Below are 27,927 nucleotides of genomic sequence, written 5' to 3' on the forward strand. Positions count from 1 at the left end.
TGAAAAACAAGCAGACACAATACTGAGTAAATACAAAAATCACATTGTTTGGATAACTCCCACATTAACTGGCAAATTAGACCTGAAAACGGCTCCCTAGGTTAAAACATGACCATAAAGGTGGCCTTCCAAAATCTCAGATTGGTCTTTAGACTGTAACCAGAAAAGAATAATTGTCTCACATGTATCAGAACTCAAAGTCTATATAACAGTCAAAGCCAACAATAACAACATCCACGTCTGCAGTTTTAGAATATACCCCTCAGACCAAGGTTACATGCGCTAGAGCTCAGTTTAAGACAGTAAGATGTTGAACATTCAGGGGACACATCAAAAGGAATAAAACTTGAGACAACATTACAAGGAATCTTCAAATTGGCAATCCTAAGGGGTAACACAATTTACTTGGGGCCAAAACTCACTTATCAAAAAAGAAGGAAAAAAAAAAAGATAAAGAACTTTTCAAATTGGCTTGAATTCAATGCTCAAAGAAAGTGTTAGGGTTCTCATTGCATCAACAAACCTTTTAGACAAGACACGGAGAAAATGCCTGACATTCTCCATCAAAGATAGCAGCTCCAATATCTCTAAAAAAAATCAATCAATAATAAACTCATTGTGGTTATTATGATTAGATGGGCATTAAATAAGTACTAAAGTAAATGCAATCTTACCAAGAACAAGCCTTAACTGAAGATAACTAACATTTGTCTTCAATCTGGATAATACAACTTTTACACCATAGTCTGAAGCACAACAAAAAATAATAACAGAAACAAATAAGAGTTAATCGTATGACATAAAAAAGACTATGCTTGCAAACTTTTGGTCCAGCCATATGGTTTAAAGGCCCACAGGATTTTTAAAAAAAAATTCTGGCTTAGCCTAATTTCCTAACTGTTGAGTAATACATTAGTGAGAGGTGCATACTGTCTTAAGAATCTACAAAATACATTTATGCGTGTCTATTATGTTCACATCTTGGGCCTAGGGGGTGATAACCAGAATATTCGGGTCCAATACGTTGTTGTAGCCCTACGGATATTTCTCTTTCTAACCATACAATTACTAGTACGCCTATTGTGATTCCTAATACTAGAGTCAAAATAGGGACAAGCACCCATATAATTCCATAGACCCCTTTTAAAGATTCCACTCTGTAAAAACTTGCTCCTAGATCTTTTAAGTGTAATTTTCTTAGGTTTTTTCATATTCAGAAGGGATACAATCATACAAGTGATATTACCCTACTCTTTACCTTCAATTTGTTTGTGTTGATGTCACCCTAGAATGCATAGATGCTGCATTTTTGCTCAGATACCCACATCTGATACACATCATACCAGATAGTCCTTTCTTTTTTTAGGGCCAATATGTCTAGGATATGCCTGTAATACAGCTTGGATACGTTGTAACCCAACCCCCAATAATGAGAGATAGTCCAAACTTGTAAGAATATTTATTTATATTTAAATTGATATATGATTAACAATATATAAAAAATAAATGCTTAACAATATATAAAACTATATATATAAATAAAAAAATATTTAATAAGCAATTAATACATGAATCCCCAACATATCACACCCTAGGCTTTTCAAGAAATATTGTATCCATGTATTGTACCCATACCTGTACCCGTATCAGTATTTATGCATTCATTGGCCACCACCTCCCACTGACTCCTCCTTGTCTTGAGATCCACTCCCCCACTTAATGTTGGGCTTTGTGGAGCTTAGTTGTGTTTGATCTGGTTGACGACCCGACCCGACCCGAATAATGTTGCATGGTTTTAATGGAGATTTACTGAGGCTGCCCCTAGACCCCCCGGGAAAAAAAAATTTGGCCCGTTTTTGTGTAGAAAAGCGCAATTTTGTGATTAGGGTTTTATCGTGTGGTGTTGCCGTGTTTTTTGAGAGAGAAAAAAAAATGTAGCCGCACTTTTGTATTTTTTCCCTGATAATAGTGAAATCCTTGCAACTCTGTGGACGTAGACAAATTGCCGAACCACGTAAAATATTGTCTTGTGCATGTGATTGTTTTCTTTGGCGTGTGTTTTTTTTTTTTTTTTTTTTTTTTTTTTGTTTCTCACAGGTTGGGATTTCGGTTAAATTCCATACACTTAATTCTCTTCCCATTGCCTTGCATAGGGTAAGCATACTTGTACTTCTCATCCTATTTCCAAGTTTGTACTGTATGACAAATTTATCTCCATCTCTTTGTGCTTTTACCCCTTCCATGTCTTCTATGGCTATTCTCCAGTCCATTTAGGAGGCTTCGTCTATTCCAGTCTTAAGGACAGCCATGGAAGAAGAGATGTCAGCACTCCATTAGAATGATACTTGGGATTTAGCTACTCTTCCATCAAGAAAATCTATTATTAGTTGTTGATGGGTATACACTGTGAAGTACTTATCAGATGGATCTATTGAGCATTTGAAAGCTTGATGGGTTGCAAAAGGAATACTTAGAGACATTTTCTCCTATTGCTGAAATTCTTGTGTATGAATTTTCATATCATTAGCTACTAATCTTGGTTGGCCAATGTTTCATTTAGGAAAAAAAAAAAAAAGAAGAAGCAATTTTACAGGGTGAATTACATGAATAAGTCTATATGGAACAACCACCAGGGTTTGTTGTTTACGGGGAGTCTGGTAAGGCGTGTCAACTGCATAGAGCCATTTATGTCCTTACTCCTTAGGCAATCTCCTGAAACTTAATTTGTTAAATTCAGTGAAGCAGTAGTCAGGTTTGAACTGTGTCGTTAATTTGATTACATTGTATTCTCTCATACCTCTAAGAGAGGAAAGATCATATGAATAGTTTTATGTTGATGACATAATTATTACGGGTGATGATAGGAAGGGAATTAATGTGTTGAAGGCATTTTTCGAAAACTCGTTTTGAACTAAAAATTTGGGTAAGTTACGATATTTCTTGAGTATCGAGGTAGCACGATCTAAAGGAGGGATTAATTTGTCATAAAGGAAATATTTGGATATTTTGAAAGAAACATGTGTTAAGTTCTGAATCTGTAGAGACTCCCATGGATCCCAATGTCAACCTGTACATGGATTAGAGGGAGTTGTTATCTAATCCTAGGAAATATTGTCATGGCAAGCTAAACTATCTCCCCATCACTCAACTAGACATATAGTTTGCTGTTAGTGTTGTGAGTCAGTATGTGACAAATCCTAGTTTTTGTTGTTTTTTTTATTTTTATTATATATGACAGCTCCTAGTCTCTTTGCATTGTGAAATATCTTAAAGCATATTCAGGTCGTGGACTTATATATAGAGCTATATGGTCATTTAAGGGTAGAAGCATTAACAGATTCAGATTAAGCAAGGTCATCCTCAGGTAGATGATCTACTACTGGATATTGTACTTTGTAGAGGGAAACCTGACCACTTGGAAAAGCAAGAAGTAGGGTATTGTGTCCCAACCTAACGTAAGATGAGTATTGGGCCATGCCTCATACATTGTGTGAACTTATGTTGATTTTTCTAGAGGAAATATGGCCATGTGTAGTGATAATCAGGCAATGATCCATATTGCTTCTAATCCTGTATTACATAAGCAAACATGCATATATAGGTAAATTATCGTCTTGTCCAAGAAAAACAGCAAAGTGGTGTAATTGCTACCTCATTTGGATTTGTTTACTAAACTCTTGTGTGAAGCTCTTTTGAATTTGTTATGTAATAAACTGGGATTAGATAATATATTGTCCCAGCTTGAAGGGCAGTGTTACTGTAATTTAATTAATTAAAAAAAACCTAAAACACATTTTTCATCACACAACAGTAACTTCTAGTTGCTGAGTACACTATCCTGCAGCGGATTTCAGTACTGAGCAAATTTCCCTTTCTATCTATATGTTGTATTTCCAGATATTATAAGAAATCAGTTCCTTGTTAATAAGCCAATTTTTTTCTCAAAACTAGGAAAAAGAAACAGAAAAAAAGAAGTTCAAGATTAGAATTGTGCATTTTGTAAGCTTACCAGATTGAGGCTTCAACTTTGGAGAAAGACCATACAATGCATATTTGGCATAGGCTAGCAACCTAACCCGTTGTGAAGCACCCAACCTGCTAATGATAGATCTCAGTAGCCCACTGAAAGAAAGAAAAAACGATGTGGAAACTATCAGTCAGCATTTTTCTTTCTTTATTTCATCATTTCCCCTTTATCCCTCTTCTTTGCTAGAAATTAGTTAGCATCTTATATAATTACTGAGCCCTTCTTACTCTGTACGCAATATTCTGGAAAATTCTGGAGGCAGAGATTCCATAAATGAAGATATGTCCTCCATCTTCAGAGACTTCAACTCCTGCTTTAAATTCCTTTTCTCTTCAATAGACATTCCCCCCAAAAGAGTTGATTTACTATCAAGCCACAAAAGTTACATGAGATAGCTGTTGTAACCGTTTAAAGGACCACTAAAGGACAAATGAGATATCCAGCAAGAAAGAGGAAAAAGGACTGAAAAGAGGAGTTCCAGAACATTTCCATTAGTAGAAAGAAAGGGGGCAAAAAAGAAAGTATAGATTACTGTATCTAGGGAAAAATTTATGATGGTAGTTTCCACGAGGTCACCAAAAAACAGATTATCAATTCGAATTTCAAGAATTTATATGTGAAAGAAAAGTATACGGGGCCCATAAGCCAACATCTATCTCTAACTAAGAACCAAAAAAATTGTATTGAGAAAAGGCTACTAATAAAAAGCATTTTGTGGAATATTGTCTCTTTATCCACTGACTCAATCTCAGTGACTAGAAGATTGGAATGTTGTAGCAGGATTGCTTCTTTTTTCTTTTCCTTTTTTTTTCTTTTCTTTTCTTTTTTTTTTGGGAGGGGGGAGGGGTGTGGATGAGGTTGGGGTGGGGAAGCAGGATTTTTTTGATGGAGATGAATTCAACCATCTAGTATAATAGAATATGGTATGTTCTGTACAAGTTGGTGGCTTGGGTATTCACAAGTTGGGAACTTTTAATCAAACCTTATTATGAAAAAGGAAATGGCGTTATGAGGAGGTACATGATCATCTTTGGAGACAGGTTATCAAAGGCACGCTGGAGTTCCTCCTGAGACTCATCTGTTTTAAGCTAGGAGATGATAGTGGGTTTCAACTCTAGTATGACATGGTGTGGTGTTAAGGCTTTAAAGGATAGGATTCTGAACTTATAGAGAGCTATGGATAAATAAGGTCCAATTGCCTTGCCTATTGGAGTGATTAGAGTAGGGGATCAGCTTGGAATACCAGGTCTTTGAGACAGTTTCATGATTGAGTGCTACTTTAATCTTCCATTGAGTTGTGATGTTGATAGTATCTGTTGCAGGCTCCCTAAAAATTTGAAGGTTACAATTTGTTTGTTTTATGAGGTAATAAGAATGCCTAGAATGCTAGGATTTCTGTGGAAGAGTAGTTGGTCTGCAAAGGTATCATGGGAAGTTGCTTATAGTGGATGGACAGCCTTTGGGTAGATTTCTGACAGTTGATAATCTTTGTGTTATGTGGATTGGCGAGAGATAAATGATCGCAAATTTAACGCCACAAAGGCTCAATAGAAACTCTTGTCCATTTGTATATGATGTTTATACGACTGAATGTAGATTATAGGCAGTTTTCGTTATGATTCATTTTGGACTTTACTGGTTTCTTGAATTTTTGGTTGTAATTTGTTCAGGGGATTATGCGTTTCACAATTTGTATTTATTCTTTTAATTTTCTCAAAAAAAGTTACATTACTTGTAAAACATAATACAAACAGATTAGAACTAAACATTTTTGAAGAAGAGGCAAGTTGGTCATGATAAACTTCGTACGTGTCCAGAATCTTAATATAAAGTTTGATATAGCTGACATGCTTGATAAGGTTTACAAATGAATTACATTATGGTGAATCCTGACATTTTGGTCATCGTAGGTTTAAAACTATCAAAAGCACTTGAATACCACTATTTTATTCTGAAAATATTTAATCTAACTTCCCCCCTGGTATTAATTGTTTTTATTTAATTGATTTTACTTAGTTTTTACACTTTGCAAGGCAATCTATGAATCATCATCACAAATCATTACCTGAGGTGTAGAACTGAGTGATGTCAAAAGACACACCTTTCATCAAGACTCTAATTGACTAGTAAAATACTCTTTGAACGAACTAAAAGGACAATAAATAATCACCTGTCAATAGTTCTTCCAGTGAAAATGAGAGGCAAGTATTTAAAGTACTTTCCAACACCAAATCGTTCACCTAGCTGTTGTGTTTTATTTGCGTCCAGAAGAATTAAAGCCTTCCAAAGTTCACAATAGTCAATTCTAAATCCTTCATCCAGTTGTCTGTAGATTCCATGATCTAAAAGAACTGTACCATTTATGTATGACAAAGAGAATGATAAGAAATCTCATACACAACATTGTTTTATCTCAGATAAAATTAATAGATATTTAATCATCAATCAGGACATACCCAAACAAAAGCCATTCCGACCTTCTGGAGAAACAAATATATTACCAGGGTGAGGATCTCCATGAATGAAACCATGGACGAATATCATTTCAGCAAATACTTCCATCAATGCTTTTGCAACCTACAATAGGTGAACCATTTCATTTATCCAAGACTTACGTAGCAGAGAAGTTTGCATAACTGCCCTACGATGAGCTATGAAGGCCCTCTCAGCTCAATTATAAAAGGATAATTAAGTTACAACTCATACACTTAAAAGTATTCCGCACCCTGCCAGTGTTTCATCATTAATTAAAGATTTGATTGGTCAATATCATGCTTGAATATAGGATTATATATTCAGGACAAAAAGAGAGACTTCATATGGCTGAAATGAGCCAAGCTTCAAGCAAGTAGCTTGTGCTCAGCATGCCTTGACTAATCTTTTGCTAGCAAACCAAGCCTGGGTTCACTTTCAAGCTTGTTAAGAAAATGAGACGGGCTCAATTCATTAGGCTTGTGAGCCAAAGCTTAATGAGTTAGGCTATGTTTGATATCTCTACATGGAATGCATTCTGCAAGTTTCAAAACATAGGAAAGAAAATAAAAATAACTCTTCTTTTTATTTTTTGGTTAAGTAAGAAATCCAGTCCCAAAAGCCACCTAATTATCGTATTTTCAGGCAAACATAATGAAGAGGACTTTATGTTCACAATGATGAACACAGTATCATAAAAAGTTGAAAAATACAAAAAAATGTCAAATGGAAGATCTAAGAGAATTTTGGAACTCTAAAATAGAAGAACAGTGTGTTAAAACCCAAACCCAAGACCAATCAAATAGAGTATGAGCTTGGAAAAATGGAAGGAAAGAAATGGTCATTTGTGTCAATTACAATTATACCCCTATGATATAAGAATGTTTTTAAATTATTTTCCAGAGTACTTCAAGTTTGATTACAATAACATACTGTATTAACAAATGAATATTAGAATAGAATCAATAGATGCTCAAAATTCATTATGGGCTAACCATTTTTTTAAAAGAAAAATTCTGAGTATAGCATTGTGCAAATAAATAGAATTTTTTAATAATTACTTTAACAATTAACTAAAATACAAATAAATAGAATAAATTTGAAAAAAATGGCAATGTTGAATAAAAAATATCTATAAAAAAATTAAACAGATTTTTACAGCTTATATAAGCAAAATAGAAAACAATAAAGCATAAGCAAACAAAGTAATATAAAATCATAACTAATCCTATAAGTACAAATCATAATTGCATAAAAACGAAAAAGTAATTCCAATTTTCATATTGTAAAAAATAATAATAATAACCGCTCAGTGGGGATCGGGTAGAGAAAAAAATTCAATGCCTCTTTCCATCCCATTTTCTTCGATATCAAACAGATGAAATTCTTGCTCTCCCCTATCTTTTCCTCTTTCTATCCTCCCAAAATTGTACCAATCAAACACATCATTAGTTTCTTGGAGAAAAGTGAGATGGAGAGTGAAAGAAATTATTATTCTTAAAAAAAAGAAGTTAGAGAAGTAGCTTGCGACCTCTCAACCCACATTGATTTGAGTAATTGGTGCAAACCCATTAGCTACATTGATTTGAGTAATTGGTGCAAACCCATTAGCATGAATAAGCTTCAAAGCAATGCTGGCAATGAACTTAAGTTGCTGAGCATCTATACTATGCTCAAACTTGTGTTCTTTTCTCAGCTGAGCTCTGGAAAAGCTTGAACATCTATAAAATCTCACTAAGTCAAGCATGGGCAGCCATTTGCAGCTGTAGAACATCTAACATCACAATAGCATAAAATGATTACAAAGACAACCTGTAGCTTGTAAGAAAACCAACCTTGATTGGATTGATTCCCATCTCTTTTAATAATTCCACATCATCAACCTGAAATTTAAGGAGCTTCCTGTTAATAGCACATAACATTTAAAGTCAAAAAGCATCCCCAGAAAGCATCCCCAGAACGCTGCCTGTGTACATGGGGAGTATGCTCGTTTTAAATTTCAATAAAAATCTTCAATTTCCTATAAAAAAAAATAATAATAACATCCAAAGTTAAAAGCATAATATAAGAACAATATCATAAGAGAGTCATTGGAAATCATTGAATATATCCATGCATGTAATCTCAAATATCTTGTAACTCTTTAACACATGAAGTATAATATTCTTTCATATATAAATAAATGGGATTATAATAGATCACAAGACATCCATAAACTCTTGATATCATGAGTTCATTGTTCAAAGCTGCCACAAGAAGCCAAAAATGTCAATTCAATACCAATTGAAGGATAATGATAATAACTACATGTCCAAGAGTGCCAAAATAATTGTCTTCACAGTTTCTTTTTAATTTTTAATTTTTTGGTTGATTTCACAGTCTCATTATGTCTTTATTTACATTTCTCTTTGATCATACAATGATATTTAAGTTTCAATCTTCAAAAATTTCTCTTATCTTTTCTCTCAACACATTCTTACATTAGATACAGTTAGTTCCCAACAGGCTTAAGCCATGATTGAATTCAAGTCTAATTAGGGTTTTCAACTAACTGGTCTACTTTGATCAGATAATATGTTTATTGACTCTGTTGCACTCTGTACATGGTGGTGTCTGCTAGCAAGCAATGGGCCAATCTGCCAAAGCCATGTGTCCAAGATCAAATAAAAGAATAATTATATTACTTATCAAAAAATAAAAAATCAAACAATAGAAAGCAAAAGGGATTCAACTCACTAAGTTAACTCATGCAATGGCTAATTCATAGAGGATATCCTAGTCAACATAAAGTTCAAGCAATAAAGTCAAAATCCAAGAGCTTCATTCTGAAACTTGAGGACAAGTTTTCCTTTCAGAGGGGCAGTATGATTATTGATACAGGAGTCTAATGCATTACATGGACAATGATGATGTGGCATGGTGACGTAGCATGAGGGACTGACATGGCACAATGCCAGCCAAGCCTAAGGGCTCAATTTTATGTGCCATATGGTTAATGTTGCTAAATCCACATGTGACAAGTTTTTTGTAATATTTGAAAATTGGAGAGAAAATTAGTTAGTGGCACATGTTAGATTTTAGGAAGTTGTTAGAAGTAAAAGTCATGTGTCTTATTAAATCTAGTGTTTGCTTTTTCTAGTTTTTATTGTTAAGTATAGTTATGTTTTTTTTTTTTTCATCCAATCTGTCTAACAATAGCTGGTCCAATATCCACTTCAGTGGCTGCATGTTACAATTATATTCAAGCATGTGGAAAATGTGAGTTAGTGATGGATGATGTCATCACCAATAACTAGCTCCTAGGCTATAATTATCCATGTACATGCATTGTATAGATTTAATTTATAAGTAAGTAATTATTTTTTATTGAGAACCAAGTAAAAGCTTATGTTCACGATGATGAACACAGGGAAAATAAGTACAAAAAAACTCAAAAGGAAAATCTAAGGGAAATTTGAAACTCTAAAATAGAAGAACATTGTGTAAAACCCCAAACCCAGGACCAATCAAAGAGAGTACAAGCAAACAGAGCTTTCAATTGATCCAAAGAGCTTTCCATGTCTTCAAAAGTACAACTATTCGTCCACTTCCAAACAAGCCAACACTAAATTCCAAATATCTGAACCAAACTTACCAAGCCAGTTTCTCCAGCTAAATAGCACAGAAACAACATTCCCTGGCAAACCCACTGAATCCCAAACATTTAAAGTGCAACTCCCCACAAAGGGGAAGCAATGTCACAATGAATTAAAAGATGATCCACTGATTCCCCATTGTTGTGGCACATACAACCAATGCCTGTCCACAAAAAGAACGACCACCCTCTTAGGAACCTTAACAAACCAAATACCTTTCCAAGGGAAAAGAACTAAAGCGGTGCCCCGAATCTCTCTATAAAAGGACCTCGTATCAAAAATTCCATTTCCCTTAACATTCCATTTCATCCTATCCACCCCCTCCCCCTGGGAACTAGAGAATAAATAAGATTGAAGAAAGAGAGAACATCACCCAACTCCCAATCACGAAAATTCCTGTGAAAGCTCAGGTTCCAGCTCCTTGCTTTGAGAGCCCAACACATCAGAAATGAAGACATCCTTGTCCACTGTATAGCTAGATAGATTATAGTGAATTTCAGTTTTGAGTTTAGATTATAGTGAATTTCGGTTTTGAGTTTAGATTGAGGTGTGAATTCCCTCTCTTTCTCCACTTCCCTCTCTCTCTAGAATCTTTCTCTATCCAGAAAATGTAAGCATTAATTTTCTTGCATCATGTTGTCAGCCCATTTGCTATCGCAAGACTACCCTTTTATTTATTATGTTTTGTTCATTATTATGCCTTTAGCATTTTAAAAGGTCATGTGACTACAATGTGAACTTTTTTTTTTTTTTTTTGAAGAGGTGGGGGGGACTACAATGTGACTTCTAATAAAATTAAATGGTTAGGACTTAATTGTTACATGGAAGCTGAAGGACTAGAAGTTATTAAAGGCTATTATAAATAGCCTCTTTTAAGTCATTACAAGCAGCCTTTTCTTATCTTATTTATGAAATTTTCAGCTCTAGATATGTCTCGAGCTCTTTCAACCTAGAAATTGATACTATATTGTTTCAACTTCAATCTTGTTATCTTCTCTTCACTGTTTTATTACTTGAATTTCTTCTTAAACACTTCATGAGCGTCAATTTGCTCAAAATATCTTTGGCAGATTCATATCAGATCTACACTAGATCTAAGTTTTCCTCACCGCATCATTTCACCCTCCATATCGCCCCCAAGGAAAGTTCAAAGCAGAATCCCCCCTCAATGCCTCGTAGTACCTTAAGAACAGAGAATTGATTACTTCTATTTAGTCTCCAATCACTCTGTCATCTGCCCCAAGCTGAATACACCACAATACAGCAATCAAAAGGCGCATAACAACTTTAACTCCCAAACCTAACGAGGACTCAAGAATTCCTCTAAGTGAGAACATATGCCTATGAGAAAAACAGTCAACACACAGGACCAAAACAGTAAAAGAGGGGGGAAAAAACCTTCAACTTTTCCAAATGGGAATTTGGTGCATAGCAAACTCTTTTTGAAATTTTATTTTTCTTTCTTTTTCTAGCTTCAAATGTTTGAAAGAGTTCTTAAAATTGTCCTGATGATTCTACACTAGCCATTTCACTTCTTACAGACTTTAGACAAATATTAGAAGTTTAAAACAGTCTAAAGAATCCAAATACAAACACAAACACGCATAAGTCAAAGGTATCTAAGTATCATACCTTATGACCCCGACAAAACTCCATTGTCAGAACCTGGGTTGTTGTCAACTCCTGGATCCATTTATACGGTGGTCAGGTAGACAAAACATGTCAATATATTTATCATCAAATTCATGTATTTATGAAGTACTGAAGACAAAAGTTTGATAGAGAATGAATTAAAATTTAGAGGGAAAAAAATTGAAAGTAAAATAATATTATTCAAAAGAAGAAGTGCTTAAATACACAGGGTGTGCACCAGACCACTACTAACTTTAAACAATCTATGATTCTAAAAATGAGCAAGAATGGATAATGCCAAAGACAGTCATCCCGTCTTACAAACTTCTTAGAATAAATTGTTTAATGAATTAAAAATGAGAAGGAAAACTCAATTACCACACCCAAAATACATGAGGAACCCAGTGGATAATGCTAAAGACAGTCATCCCGTCTTACAAGCTTCTTAGAATAAATTGTTTAATGAATTAAAAATGGGAGGGAAAACTCAATTACCATACCCAATATACATGAGGAACCCGGACCATGTCATTGTTTTTGAAGTTTTTGGCAGTTCTCTCAGAATTTCTTGCTTCCTGAATAAAATCTGCAGAGCAATAAAAGAGGAAAAAAAAAAAAAGCTATTGTTGCAATGATCTTAGATAATGATTCAAAAGTACCAATATTAAAAGTCATGCTTGTCTAAATTAACAAGCAATATGTAAGGCATCATCTGATAGAAATGCCTCTCAACCATGGTCATAAGCATTCATGTCAGGCTACATTTAGATGCACTATTAGGCAACTCGTAACCAGTTAATAATCACAAATTAAAATTTTAATAAATTTTAAAAATAAAAAAAATAAAAAAAAAAATAAAAAAAGCAGAAAATGATTGAAATGTGGAAAACAATTACATATGTTCCAACACCAAAATGATAAAAAGGCAAAACTGTATTACATATTATGTGACCGCACATTAACTAAATGTACTTCATATGATAGAGGCCTTAGTATAGATATTTTGGATGTTTCTAGAAGTGCTTTTGATCGATTTGTTAAACTGAAATCTAATTCTATTTTATACTTTGGTTCCAAATTTGACCAACTTGAAGTTGGCAAAAACAACATTTTAAATTTGATCCTGTTGTGCTTGATATGGTGTATTTGGAGGAAGCAAAATAGTCGTACTTTTGAGGATGTGGAGAGTTCAGATAATCAGCTGCTTGCATCCTTTGTTGGTACCTTTTTGATTGGTCTCAGGTTTGGGGACTCACATCTAGTGAATCTCTCCCGATGTTTGTAGATTCACTTCTCTTTTGTATATGGCTGTTTGTGTTTTAGTTTTTTTTTTTTTTTTGGAAATCTTTGGCTGCTTATGTTTTTTGCATAAAGTAGTCCTTCTTTAATGATACTTTTTCTTACCTATCCAAAAAAAAAATACCAACTTGAATTTAACAGCCAGGCCAAAAGGCTGTATAGCCTGCAAAACCAATGGGGATTGATGCTTTCTAATTAGTAAGTTTATGAATAGTACCAAGGAGAGAATAAACTATTAAGAAGGATTTGGCCACTGTGAGTAGTGCAAGGTTTTTATGTTAGGATGCTTGGCAAACTGCCAACAGAGTTAAGGGACATAATTAATTTCCTTTTTTTATTAACACAACCGCAAAATCCAAATACACCTAATACAAGCATGGTAAATAGCATAGTGCTCTGTATAATGTTGTAATTAGTTTAGTTGATGCCTCACAAAACCATCCTTCAAAATCAAGAACTTCCATAATGACTTTCTTCATCATGTCACCAGCTGTATCATATGGTTCATGTTTCTTTCTTTCTATTGGATCTTCTGACACTCCTTGAGCATGATAACCCCTAGTGCCTTTGATGAGTATCGACAACCTGGCTTGCCAATTGGTCTACTTAATTCTTACTATTCTCACCATCATTATTACCATTATTGGTTCCAAATGTTTCCCCATCTTTACCAGTTGCTTCATCATTCAATGGAAGGCTAAATCTGTTGTGTTGTGCGAAACTTTGAATAAGAACAGCATCTTGCTCACTATCAGCCACTTTCCCCCTAAACGGGAAGGCATGATGCAAAACATAGCCCTACTACCAATTGTCATACGGCAAAGGGTAACGAAACCAAATCTGATATAGAAGTTTTGGGGAGTAACTTTTAACAGAGATTATTGAAGCACTGGGATCAGGGTTTGGAGGGAAAAGGTTGGAAAATATTATGGAATGTATGGGTTTTAAAAGAGTGAGGAAAGGGTAGGATTTCGAGAATAAACAAAGGGGAATCACTTGAAGATTTGGGCACTGTTCCAGTGCTGAGAACAGTTCCATGAATAGTGTTTTGGTGTGTTTAGGATTTTGGATTGCAATTTGACATATGAGTGATTTAGGGATTCAGACGTTAGAATTTAGGTAATGATTAGATATTAGATCTAATCTTAGCCGAAATTTGATCAAAGTTCACTAGAAATTTCAATAGAAAATAGAAAGATGAACATATCCAAGCATCAGACCATGGGAAGGATTTGTATCACCCAATTGCTGAATTTTTCATTAATGTAGTATTATTTCAATAGAAATCCTTACATCCATGTATAGAAGCAGTAAGCACCTAATCCTAGTGGGACGATGGACTTCTTAAATCCTAATAAGACTTTGACTCATTGGGCCTTTACTACTCAGCCCAAACTAATGATTAAACTCACAAATCAAAATCTCATTACTAAATAAAACCAAAATTAGGACACGAGACCACAACTAAAGGCCATATCCAGAAACCAAAAATTACAAAATTGCCACTGACACTAAAGAAAAAAAGGAAACTAAAGAGTTCTGATGAGGAACTTTTTTTTATTATAAATAATTCTGACCAGAAAATAATTCATCCCAAAAAACATAATAAATAAATACTCATGATCAGATGGCAAGATTATTCAAGTTCCCAAGTAGCCTTAGCATCATCTGGCATGTGTCAAAATATGCTTGGATATTAGAAATAGATTTTAGCCTTTAATATGTCCTCAATGGTTGCTGGCATAGTCCTCCATCAGTTTCATTGTCCACTAAATTTTCATTCAAAACATTTCAATCACTACTTAATTCATTACCTAAACTGAGTCATAGGTACTCAATATCATGGTCAATAATTATACAATATGTTGAGGCATGCATTCAATAATTTAAAGATATCTTTCTTATAAAAGATAGTATGGATGTCTATTAGCACTGCCTTATTGGGTAAGTGGTTATGGCAGTTTGCTGTGGAGACGAATGCCATGTGGAGAGTTGTGATAGTTAACAAGAATGTGTTGCAGGAGATGCAAGAAAATTATTATTTAATATTATTTATGTTTGCAAGTCCATTGTATTTTTATGTTTTAGGTCCTAGTAGTTTATTGGGCTATTAGTATTTTAATTTGGAAAGCAAGGTTATTTTTGTAATAAGCCAATTAGGGTTTCCTAGCCAATTAGAACTAGAATTTAGCAATCCTTTATAAGCAACCTATTGTACTCCTTGAGGAGATAGTTGATATTTTGATGAATGAAAAAAATGGTCATTTAGTCTCTTTTGGTCTGGTGCTAACTCCAGGTCTACCTTAGGTGCTGACTCCAAGCAAAGCCTAGGTACTGACTCCTAAGTCATATCTCTTTATTTTATTGTTGTTTTAGTTTTGTTCTGGTTGTCCTGCATCATATTTGGTATCAGAGCAAACACCGATCTATTTGAAGCATTATCCAGTCAATCCAGAACCAAAAAAAAAAAGAAGAAGCTTTCATCGTATATTTTCCACCACTAGAAATCCAGCCACCACACCACCTTCAAAATCCCTTCACAACATCTCTGCCAAACCAACATTAGAAAACCATCTCTCAATACCCACACGTATCAAGCCACCAGAAGGTTACCCGTCAACCAAAGCCCTTTGACCCAACAACCAACAAACCCCATCTGTCAATCTTGGCCACCGTTGAAGCTCCACACCAGCTGCCAGAAAAGCCAGCCACCACAACCACAAACACCTTTGGAAGCCTCAATGGTGCACGCCACTGGTTCTACTGCAACGCCAAGCCTGAACATCTATCCAATCTCATGAGGTAACCCACTAGCCTGTCTAAATTCCCCTATTCCCCTTCTTTAGCCATTTACATGACCTACCTGATCTTATTAACCTTAAACACATTTGACCCGACCCAAAGACAACCCACCTTTTGCCTCAGCCTTTACTGTCCCAACCCAGTTTAAAAAAATAAAAATAAAAACCTTAATTAGGCCCAATTGTCCCAACCCATTCAAACTATTGAACCCACTAGCCCCCCCACCCCCCCCCAAAAAAAAAAAAAAAAAATCCAATTAACCAAAGAGCCCAGTCCTATACCCATCCACTGCAAAACCCACCCTGGCTCAATTTAAAAAACATATAAGGAGTCATATTAACCCATTAAACCCAGAAGCCAACCCGTGCACATCAAGTGTTCTTCAACTTCGCAAAATTTTTCCATATCGGTGTTTTGTGACTCCAAGCTTGAGCTGAAAATGACTGCCTTTGATAGAGAATTTGAGAAGGAGATTAAGGAGGTTGGGAATACACTCCTTAAGCCTCCTTCCTCCATTGATGATCTCCTCACTCTTCTTGATAAAGTTGAAAATTTGTTAGCATATGTGGAGTAAGAACCATCCAAATCAACGCGAGATGCACTTTTACCCTCAATGAAGGCACTAATCACTAATAAACTTTTGCGACATGCTGAAATGGATGTGAAGGTTTCAGTTTTATCTTGCATTATTGAGATTACAAGGATAACAGCACCTAATGCCCCATATAAGGATGAGCAAATGAAAGAAATATTTCAATTGATTTTGGCAGCATTTGAAAATATGTCTCATGTGTGATGCTGGATCTTGAGCGTGATGCATTGATTGTTGAGATGTTTCAAAGTTTCTTGAAGATAATTAGGTCCAACCATCCACCTTCTATACTTTCAGCCATAGAAACAATTATGAATCTGGTCATAGATGAAAGTGAAGACATTTCCTTGGATCTTTTCAGTTCACTTTTTGCTAGTGTAAGAAAGGAAAATCAGAATGTTTCACCTATTTCGTGGAAATTGGGGGAGCAAATAATCACTAGGATTAATGCCCAACTAGAAAAGATAATGGCACCCACTCAAAAACTACCCAGCAAGCTTGAGGGTGCACATGATGTGAAAGTTGAAGTAGTTAAATGTGCTTCTAATCAACCCTCCATAGTGCTTAAAGATCTATATCTTGGTAAAGTTGAAGAGGTTAAAACTACATTGTTTCCTATGGTTTAAAAGGTTCAAGATGAGATTATACTGATTTCACACATTGATTTTGTTATTCCAAATGAGTTTGATGTGGTGGAATTCAAGTTTTTTCTTTTCTCTGTGCTCCCTAAGATGATTCTAGACTTGAAGCAAGTGTTACTTGTCAACACTCTACTCCTTCAATGCTTTAAAACTCGAGGTCGAGTTTTCTCCAACCAAAGGAGAATGATGCGGGAGATGCAAGAAAATTATTATTTAATATTATTTATGTTTGCAAGTCAATTATATTTTTATGTTTTAGGTCCTAGTAGTTTATTGGGCTATTAGTATTTTAATTTAGGAAGCAAGGTTATTTTTGTAATAAGGCAATTAGGGTTTCCTAGCCAATTGGAACTAAGGTTTAGCAATCCTTTATAAGCAATCTATTGTACTTCTTGAGGAGATAGTTGATATTTTGATGAATAAAAAAAATGGTCGTTTGGTCTCTTTTGGTCTGGTGTTGACTCTAGGTTTACTCTGTGCTGACTCCTAGTGATTTCCCCACTTAATGCTGACTCCTAGGTCATATCTCTTTATTTTATTGTTATTTCAGTTTTGTTCTGATCGTCCTGCATTAGTATGGCTGTTGAAATATCCAATGAACCTCATGGGGTTTCATTGTGGAAGCACATTAGAGGTGGTTCGGGGAAGTTTTCTCAAAATCTTCGGTATAAGGTGGGGAGGGGATTTCGGATTTGTTTTTGGAATGACATATGGTGTGGGGAGTTACCTCTTAAATATGGCATTCTCACTGCTGTATCGCATTGCAAGAATAAGGATCCATTTGTGGTTAAGCATTTGTGTTGGCAAAATGGGATTGTGGTTTCGGGAGCTACCTCTTAAAGGAGGCATTCCTGTTGTTGTATCACATTGCAAGGAATAAGGATCCATTTGTGAAAAGCATTTGTGTCAGCAAAATGGGATTGCATGTCCTGTTTATTAGACTGATACAAGACTGGGACTTTGAGAGCTTGGATTCTTTCTTTGCTCTTCTTTATTCTACTGAGGTGGGTCAGAGTGAGGAAGATAAAGTGGTATGGTTAGCCACCTAGAGTGGTTCCATTGAAGTTAAGTCGTATTATAAAATTTTAACAGGTAGCAGTAGCAATTTCTTCCCTTAGACAAGTATCTGGAAGTTGAAAGCTCCTTCTAAAGTCTTTCTTCATTTAGACAGCTGCTAAGGGGAAGATTCCCACATTGGACATTTTGAGGAAGAAGAATATTTGAATTGTTAACAGGTGTTGCATGTGTAAGAGTGATGGAGAATTGGTGGATTGCCTACTCCTTCATTGTTCTTATGCCTACAACCTGTGGCCATTTGTGCTCAGCTTGTTTGGTACTTTGGTATATCTTGGGTTATGCCTAAACGAGTGGTTGAGTTGCTAGCTTGTTGGCATAGAGGTGTTGGGCAACATAGAGCAGCTTCTTTTTGGGGTTCTATTACACAATGTATTATGTGGACTATATGGAGGGAGCAAAACAACCAAACTTCCAAAGGGGAGGAGCATTCTATCATTGAGTTGAAGCACATTTTCATTTTATATTTGTTTGAGTAGATAACTGCTTTGAGTGGTTTTCCCATACCTTCTTTGCTAGATTTTCTAGATTTATGTAGTTTTGTGTACTCTTTTCTTTCCTTTTGTACACTCCCTGTGTACCAGGGAAACTGTTTTTGCTGTACCTCTCTTTTTTATTTTTCAGTAAAGTTTTTCTTTACCGATCAAAAAAAAAAAGTATGGATGTCTATTAGTCACACACCCGACTTTGTCATCTAGAACCATCAAATGGCCAAGACAAGGAAGAGGACAAACAATTATGAAGCGATTCAAAGAAGACTTTTGTTGAAATATCAATTTCATATTTTTCTATACGACATTCCAAACAATTTATCTAAGTTTCTTGAGGTGAAACACAAAAGTTAAATAAGAGGATATAGTAAATGACAATAAAGCAAGAACTATCAGATCTCAAGATTCTGCGCAACAATAACCAATACCCAGTACAACTACCAAAAACATTCTATAACTCACCAAGTTCTAAAGAAATAGATTCCACAAATTCCGACACTAGCCACTGAAACCTGTATTCAGGAAGAAGCTGTGGAAAAAAAGAAGAAGAATGAAAAGAAAAAACTGATCAAGCAAGTGAAAAACATTGAGCAATAAGAATATAAATTATAACAGCAAAAAAAAATTCAATATGAAAAGGAACAAGGAAAAATTGAGTTCCTCAAAAGATCCTCAGCCAAAAATAATACAAAAGAACATAGAACTTTCAGATTCTCAAATCCCATAGAAGTTTAAGTCAAATTACTTATTATTATACATATCTTCTCTCTCTCTCTCTCTGGAAAGTAAGAAAGTGGATATTGAAACAAAATTATTATATACAGATTATTAAAGTGTAAGGGAGACAAGGAATAAATTTCACAGATGCGAGTCATTTCAGCTAACCAAAATACAGAATGATTTTGAAACAATAACACAAAAAAAGGGTACTAATTGACACCACAAGGCTTGTAAACTGAAAGCAAGAGCCACTAATGCACAAAGATAAGCATAATGGTCCATTGGTTCCTGGAATCTTGAGAAGATTCCTATACACTTTCTGGGAATTTTACAGATTCCCTTTGATTAGTTCGCAGCTTTGACTCAAGATTCTGGCAATCTCAAATTGTTACTGACTTCACATTCCCATGTCTCATACCCAACTTGGTAACGAGATTTCCCACCTGGTGGGAATGATGGGTATTGTGTGTAATGTGTAGAATACTTGAACTATCTCTTTTCAATAAAGTTACGTTGAAAAGAACATGTCTAATGGTCAATTGCATTGGGACACCAATTTCATGAGAACTATGCAGGATTGGGAGCTAGAACCTTTATCTTCATTTCTTTGTCTTCTTTATTCCAATATATTAAGGAGGGATGGAGAAGATTAAATTTGTTTCATCCCATCCAAAAGCCATGCATTTGAGGTTAAAATGTATTATAAATTTCTGGGGTGGTAGGCAAATTAAAAAATGTAATATAAATTTTTGATAAATTTGTGATCTCTAATGACAAACCCCCTTTCCCTTGGAAGAGTATTTAGAAGACCAAGGCCCCCTTGAGAGTCACATTCTTTACATAGACTGTAGCAGTAGGTAAAATTCTAACGATGGATAATTTCAGAAAGCAACACATCATAATGGTGGATTGGTGTTGTATTTATAGAAAGAGCAGGGTAAACATGGATCACTTACTCCTCCATTTTGAAGTAGCCAAGGAAATCTGTGATCTGATCTTATGTTTGTTTCAGGTGCAATGGGTCAGGACTGGACGGGTGGTGGATTTACTCACTTGTAAAATAGGATGATTTGATAGGAACCATAATGAAAGCATATGGAATGCCATTCCTTATGCATCATGTGGTGTTATTGGTGTATTAGAGAAAATGCAACATGCGTAGTTTTGAAGATTGTAAGACAACAATTTCTGAGTTGACACTTCTATACCCTTCATGATTGGATAGCTTTTTCTCTCAAACTTGACGAAATTCTTGATCTTTTTTGTTTTTTCATGATTTCTTGGTGTATCTCTTGTATACTTCCCATGTATATTGGTTGCACCTTTTTGCGCTTTTAATAAATTTTGTTCACCTATAAATAAAAAATCATAGTATCAAGAAATTCAATACATACCCATGCAATGGATTTCGAAAGGAGAGACATTGTACTTGTGTCTAGTTTCATCAGGTCCTCTAACCCGGGGTATTGCACCTACAATCCACCAAATTATAAAATCAACAAGAACTACTTGATGAACAAGATGCAACAAATGTAAAGCATAAGCAAAAAGGACAAGGGAAAGATATGATTTAATGCTTCCTAAGATGATTAAGAACAAATAGCAGGATAAAAAAAGCAGATAATTACTTCTTCTTTTCCAAGGAAATTATTTATTACTAGCAAATTGACCATTATAAATGCTGTAAACTTCAAAGACATGTGGAATGAGATGACAATACAAACTATGATGATGCAAGTTACTTCCAGCATTGGTATGCATCCTTACAGGTAAATTCTATGAATGTCCTCACCATCTTGTGTACATGAGCTAGACTCCTGTTATTGGCATCTTTCATGCACTATTATTCAGGGGAAAAAAAAAAAGTTCCATCGCACCCAATGTACCATTTTTACGGGGTCTTGGAGAGGTGGTTAATAAGCCTTACTCTCAATTTTGGATAGGCTAATTCCTTGAGGGTCTATTTTCTATGCAAAAATTAAGTGTTAGGCTGTTAAGCATTGCCACAGGTGATCAGAAAAACCATACTGTGGGATGCTAGCAATCTGACCATTAAGAATGCAGTAAAGTTCATAGACCAATGGAGTGACAAGTTGAAAACACAAACTATAATAACTTATGTTACTTTCAGCATAAGTTAATATCCTAAGCACCACTTTTGATTTTTTATTGAAATTTTTTACTTATATTAGAAGAAGGAGAAGAAGAAAAATTAACTATATAATTATCAACTATAATAATTTTTTTATAGGGATTATCAACGATAATAATAAAAATATCAAATAGAATTCAGTTTTCTATACAAAATCAGACATGGATGGTGCTTTAAGTGGAGATGGGAGGCAAGATCTCAGTATATTTAAATCAACAATATGTGTGCACGCACACACACACACACACACATACATGCATGTAGGTAGATAGATACACACACACACGAGCACACACATACGAAAGTAGAAACGCAGAAGGATAAATAAATGTGTATAAGTTCTTCTTTTTTTAAGTATATATGAAAAAATCCTTTTTTTGTAAAGGAACTAGGCTCCCATTATTGGCGCCATTCATGCACTATTATTATTAAAGACCCCGAAAAAAATGTTGCTACCATAACAGGGATATTGTCTGGTACAAGTGTAAAGTCTTGGGCTGCTACGTTTATGCACATGGATTCGAGTTTTGAGAATAGCCACTTCATGCCAGAAAAACTGAAAGTAGAACAGTGTCTAAGCCACCCCTCCTAAGGCCCCAGTTAAATGGAACTAACACTAGGTAATGACCCTAAGATCACTATTATAATATGTAAAAAATGAGCACAATTGATGAAAAAGAGAAGAAAAGACAGCTACGCAAAAAAAAAAATTTATGGCATGTTCTTACAAGATGAAGATATTGGACGACATATAGATTTGCTAGATCATTATTCATATTGAAGAAACATTATTGGTTCATTCAACAAGTACGTAATATGAAGACCAAAATTATATCAAAATCACTTAAACTGACATTACTTTCTCACCAAAAAACACCAACCTTAATTGCTACTTCTTTGTGGTCTTTCAAGATCCCATGGTGCACTTGAGCAATAGAGGCAGCAGCTATTGGTTGTTCATCAAGTGACAGAAATCTGAAGTGTACATTCTAAAGTCAAGAAAAAGTTCCAACCTTTCAAGTACAAAATTTTAATTGTTTATTTTACTTTTTTGAAAGAAGGGTGGGAGCAGAGTAAGTCAATAAGCATATTTTAAGGAATGTAATACTAACTTGGAAAGTGCCGAAGGTGCAATGCATGCTGCGAGAGAGAGGGAGAGGAAATTCTTGCAGAAGAAAAGTTGTGCCGCGGTGGAGATAGAGAGATAAGAGAGCTTAAGACGTGGATGAAGAACTTACTAACTTAATCTAAAAGCCGCTGGGAGATGGATTTTTTTTTTTTTTTTGAGGGGGGGAGGATATGATGACTATCCTGCAATGGTGTTGCAGGGAGATGGATATGGAGTTTTAAAAAATGAAGAAGGAGAAATCACAAAATTGATGGAAGACCTTATTAAATTCTTTTAAAGAGAGAGAGAGAGGAAGGAAAGAAAGAAGAAGAAACTAAGCAAACTCTTTTCCCAAATTCAAGCTCCCAAGTACCCTTGGCATCATCCAACATGTATCAATTTAATGCTTGGGTTTTGGAACACTTTTATATGTCTTTAATGGTTGTTCCCAAGGTCCTCCATCAACCTAGTAACACCAATTACTCATCCAAGGAAAGATCACACTACCTGACCCTCATATTGCCTCATGATAAACAAACAACAAACTTTCATTACTATTCAACCTCCACTTCATGATGATGATAACCCTAATCCCTTTGGATATTGGAATAAATAGCGTCAAACAATGAGAATACAAATTTTAAGTCCCAGTCATTTAAAGCCCGTACCAACCTGATGTTCCAACCTTTCCCTCCTTCAACCGAAGTCTCCACATGTGAACGAGCCAAAGCATCCTTATTCACTACAATGGAGAACAATTTTGGATACGCTTCTTTCAAAGCATGATTCCCATACCATCTGTCATAGCAAAATCCCACTCTTTGACCATCTCCAACATCTTCCAAATGCAAAAAGTTTGTGAATCACTCCAACCATCCGTCATAGCAATATCCCACGCCTTAAGACTTCACCAAAGACTGCAACCATGTGTTCTTCTAACTATCTCCAATGTCCATTCACTCCTATCTTCCTTGTATTTCATACCTACTCCCCATCCCCAAAGGTTATTGCCTACCTCCCTAAAGCACTAGTGTCATAACCCAACAAAGCTTGTTAAAAGTAATCAGTTTTCTCACCCCTAGTCCCCCTGTGGGAGACACAAGAAGATTTTTATTTAATATTATTTATGTTTGCAAGTCAATGTTATAGGTCCTAATAGTTTATTAGGCTATTAGTATTTTAATATTTGGAAACAAGGTTATTTTTGTAATAGGCAATTAGGGTTTCCTTCGCCAATTAGAACCAGGGTTTAGCAATCCTTTATAAGCAAACTATTATACTCTTTTCAAGGCAAGTTATGATTTGATGAATGAAAAAAATGGTCTTTTGGTTTATTTGGTCTAGTGTTGACTCCAGCTCTGCCCTAGGTGTTGACTCCTAGTGGTTTTCTCACTTGGTATTGACTTCTACATCATATCCCTTTATTTTCATGTCTTTTAATTTTACTATTTAATTGTTTTGGTTGTCCTACATCACCCACATGTTTATGTTGGGGGGCATACTGTATTCCACTCCACCAGATGAAATTTAAACTCATCCCCCAATCCACCCACAAGAAGTTTCGTACAGCTTTTTCAAACAATTAGTCACATAGGTAGCAATACTAAAGCTAGAATGAGAATCCTCAAAATTGAGATTCTCACTCTGCGTTCACATTAATGGGATTGATTGTAAGGGTTTGGAGGAAAAGGAGGAAGAAATTTTCTGTTGAACAGTGGAAGCATTTGGGCCTTGTGTTGGATTTTTTTTTTTTTTTTTTAACCTCATATCAGTGCTTCCTTGCAACTTTGAAAGACCAAGTATTCATGTAACTTCATCGAATACAATTCTATGGTAAGTAGTTAAAGCTATGAAATTAAATGATATATCAGATATAGTTAATAAAGAACAATATGTTAAAGATGCATGATGCTAAAAAAAGACATTCTCAGACGAAGACCCCACCCCCCACATATGTTCCATTGAAACTGATGGTAATTACATTTCCACTCACAAAAGATAGACATGTAACAAGTTCTCCACAGGAGAGTATTCTAAAAGTCAAACCCCAAATCTGCATAAAGTGAATGAGTTATTCCATATGAAAAACAGGACAGCAAAGAATTGGTAATACCCAGGCATACATAAAGTTTGCAACAGTCATCATAACATAAACATAGAAAAAATGACAAACAGATAAATTGATTTGGAAAACTGACTTACATCTCAGACAAATCCTGTCCCAGGTTGCTGATTAGAACTTTTTTTATAGCCTTGAAATGACAAGGAACTGCCTAAGGCATAAGCGACCACAGAATGAGCATAAGAACCAATCAGATGCATTACTATTCCCTACCTATTTAAATAAGTGCACATTTTTATATAAAAAATAAATTTAAAATAAATAAATAAATAATATAAATAAATTAATATAAATAAACATATGTTTTAATTCAGACCTGATCCTGTAATGAAGAAAGAGTTGATGAGTATTCTTTTGGAACCTGCCGCACGGCAGCAACAAACTGACCAGCTTTGACATAGAAACCTTTATTTGCTTCACATAATTTCAGGATTCTTTTGGCCGAGCGTAGGTGGACCTAAATGCAATGGTAAGATCAAATTCCCATTAGAACTAAAGCCCATTGATATGCTACTTATTAGAATAATGGTTAAATGATTAAATTCAGCCTTTTCAAACAACTTAAGCTTTTAGGACAATTGGTAATTTATCATAATATTAAAGTAGGTGGTCTTGAGTACAAACCCTATCTCCACTCTACTCTCATTTAAAAGGTTAAAATTTCACGTGTTGAGCCCACTTATTAAGGGAGAGTATGAGCCCACATGTGAAGGAGTGTTAGAATATAGTTAAATGATTAAATTCACAATTTTCTAACATCTTAAGTTTTTAGAACAATTGGTAACTATATGCAAATAAGGAATCCCACTTATTTATTTATCTATAATATGATAGTTACAATGGGGGAAGGGGATTTGAACATAGACATATCTGTTGGAAATATGAGGAGGCGCTACTTGAGCTACAGGGCTCTTGGAACAGGAATTCACTACTCAAAAACTAAACATTAAAAGCCCTAAAGAAATACATGCATTTTATAGATTAATCAAATGCTTTTGATTGATTCTGAAAAACCTAGCAACATGTTTGAAACCTAAGTTACAGAATCAGATCTGAACCCAAAGGAGCTCTGTTGCATATATTACAAAACTGTCAGTTTCCTTCTTTCATTAAGCTATTTTCTTAAATGCATGTGTTCTGACAATTATGGAGTAAGAAACAAAATTTGTTATTGAAAGAGCAATTTCAAACATGTGAAACTTCTAATTGCATACTAACAAACATGTGCTCTAGCGGTGACAAACTCTGGTTTGGCAATATTCTTTTAAGTAAATAATTCAATGAAAAGTAACAAAGAAGGAAGCAACCCTAGCACTCAGTAAGTATAAAAGAGAAACCAATATTCTAGTTTTCTTAAAAGCTTAAGCTAATAGGAAATGAAGAACTTAATAATTTAACCAATATTCTAACAAAATATTTTTAAAAATAATTCCAGAGGGCCATCAGAAAAGATTATAAAAGCAAATTGCCACTCGAAAAGCAATCTTAGGGGAAAAATACTACAACTGCATCACTAAATTGCATAAACAAGGAAGAAAGAGCAAAAACAATCTCATTATATATATATGTATACATGCACAACTAAGCTGAAGCAGTTCAAATACCAAATCAGTTCCATTGAAGGTTTTGCATTCTTGCTTCTAGTATAGCGCGCAATCTAATAATGTTGTAAAAATTTAAATATCTTTGCATTCTCTTCTTCGGCTTTTTCACGGCATCCAAACACAGCTTTCAAATTTGTGGTAAAATTGTTTTCTTATCACCAAAATAGGCAAAATTTTAATTTTATTTAAGATTCTAATTAGAAAGACTCACTTTAGCAACTACATTCCCCAAAACAACAATATTTAAAAACACACAAAATAAATAAATTTAAAAAACCCAAAAACTTTTCATATATGTATTTTCAATTCCAACCATTTCTCAGAAACCAAACAGAGAGAGAGAGAGAGAGAGAGAGAGAGTTTTAAAAAAAGAAAAGAAAACCTCAGATAAAACGCGAAGGTAGTCATCGGAATCCAGAGGCAGGCCATGTAAAGAATACTTGTAGTCAACAACAGTGCGGGCAATCTGCAATACAAAATTGAGACTAAGATTAACATCATTCATTCCTTTAAGAAATATTGTATTTATTAGAGAGAGAGAGAGAGAGAGAGAGAGAGAGATGGGAGAGACGGTGGAGATTGCACGAGACGAGCGAAGGACGCCATGGTAGAGAGTGGTAAATTTGGAGGAGGAAGTGAGGAAAGATTCGGCTGAATTTGGGCTGAATTGCAAGCCCACGCCAGTGGCTGTGGCTGTGGCTGTGGCGGCAATGAGAAGGTATACACCGCTCTTCGCGAGAAACTTTAATATTTTACTCATTAATTTTTGCTGGGGTTCGCTCTTTACTCATTTATTCTTCCATATACTGAAACAGGAAGACGCAGACTTGTAAGGACTAGTCTAGTCTAGTCTAGGACTGCTGCTGGAGGATTCGGACTGTATCCGAAGGAATACTGCTTGCATGCTACACCTAAATCTAACAAAATGGCAGCTTAAACCCATGGTTTTAAAAACGTGAATGGTCATCAGATAACCGAAAAAAGATCCGGTTTCCTATTTTTCCTCGATTGAACCACCAATTTTTATCGGACCGGTTGGTCGGTGTGGTTTTTAAAACCCTGGTTAAACCCAAACCATAAAATCAACGACGACTCCAAGAAATGTTTTTAGGTATTTCTCAACAAGCATAAATTATACAATCTAATAAAAAGAAAATTTTATATATTGACAACAACAATAATAATAAAAAACACGCAAATACATAAAATTTACGATTGTCTTTTATGAGTTTTCATATTTTGAAATCGTTGCATGATAGTCTCATTATCAATACTACAAGCTACATCTTTTTCTATATACACAACCAAGCAATCGTTTATCCACTAATCTCCCATTCGATTGCACAGTTCATTCTTTATATATTTCATTACTGAAAAACTTCTTTCTACTGTTGCAGTAGCAACTGGAAGGGTCAAATCTAACTTCATAAACAAATAGACTAATGGATAAGTCTCGTGCTTCCTCGTGCTTCCTTGTGCTCCTTAACTTTTCAGCAAGTTCAATAACTCCTTGAAGCTCTAAAAAGAAGTCATTGATGCGCATATCAAAAATGTAA

The 27,927-nt window shown here is 34.9% G+C and overlaps 1 protein-coding gene across 1 annotated transcript; it reads right to left on the reverse strand.

Moving 5' to 3' along the window:
* Positions 1–27,368, reverse strand: LOC115976026 (uncharacterized aarF domain-containing protein kinase 1). The gene is made up of 16 exons (XM_031097098.1): positions 26,943–27,368; positions 26,754–26,837; positions 25,084–25,224; positions 24,848–24,918; positions 22,419–22,512; positions 20,780–20,857; positions 19,128–19,194; positions 12,267–12,352; positions 11,767–11,817; positions 8,335–8,382; positions 6,484–6,604; positions 6,198–6,378; positions 4,255–4,392; positions 4,010–4,122; positions 675–746; positions 1–587 (listed from the first exon to the last, which is right to left on the reverse strand). The coding sequence occupies exons 1-16, from the start codon at positions 27,129–27,131 to the stop codon at positions 463–465; spliced, it is 1,659 nt and encodes a 552-aa protein (XP_030952958.1). The 5' UTR covers positions 27,132–27,368; the 3' UTR covers positions 1–462.
* Positions 27,369–27,927: the final 559 nt, after the last annotated feature.

This window comes from Quercus lobata, chromosome 2, assembly GCF_001633185.2.
Source record: "Quercus lobata isolate SW786 chromosome 2, ValleyOak3.0 Primary Assembly, whole genome shotgun sequence".
Taxonomy (NCBI): Eukaryota; Viridiplantae; Streptophyta; class Magnoliopsida; order Fagales; family Fagaceae; genus Quercus; species Quercus lobata.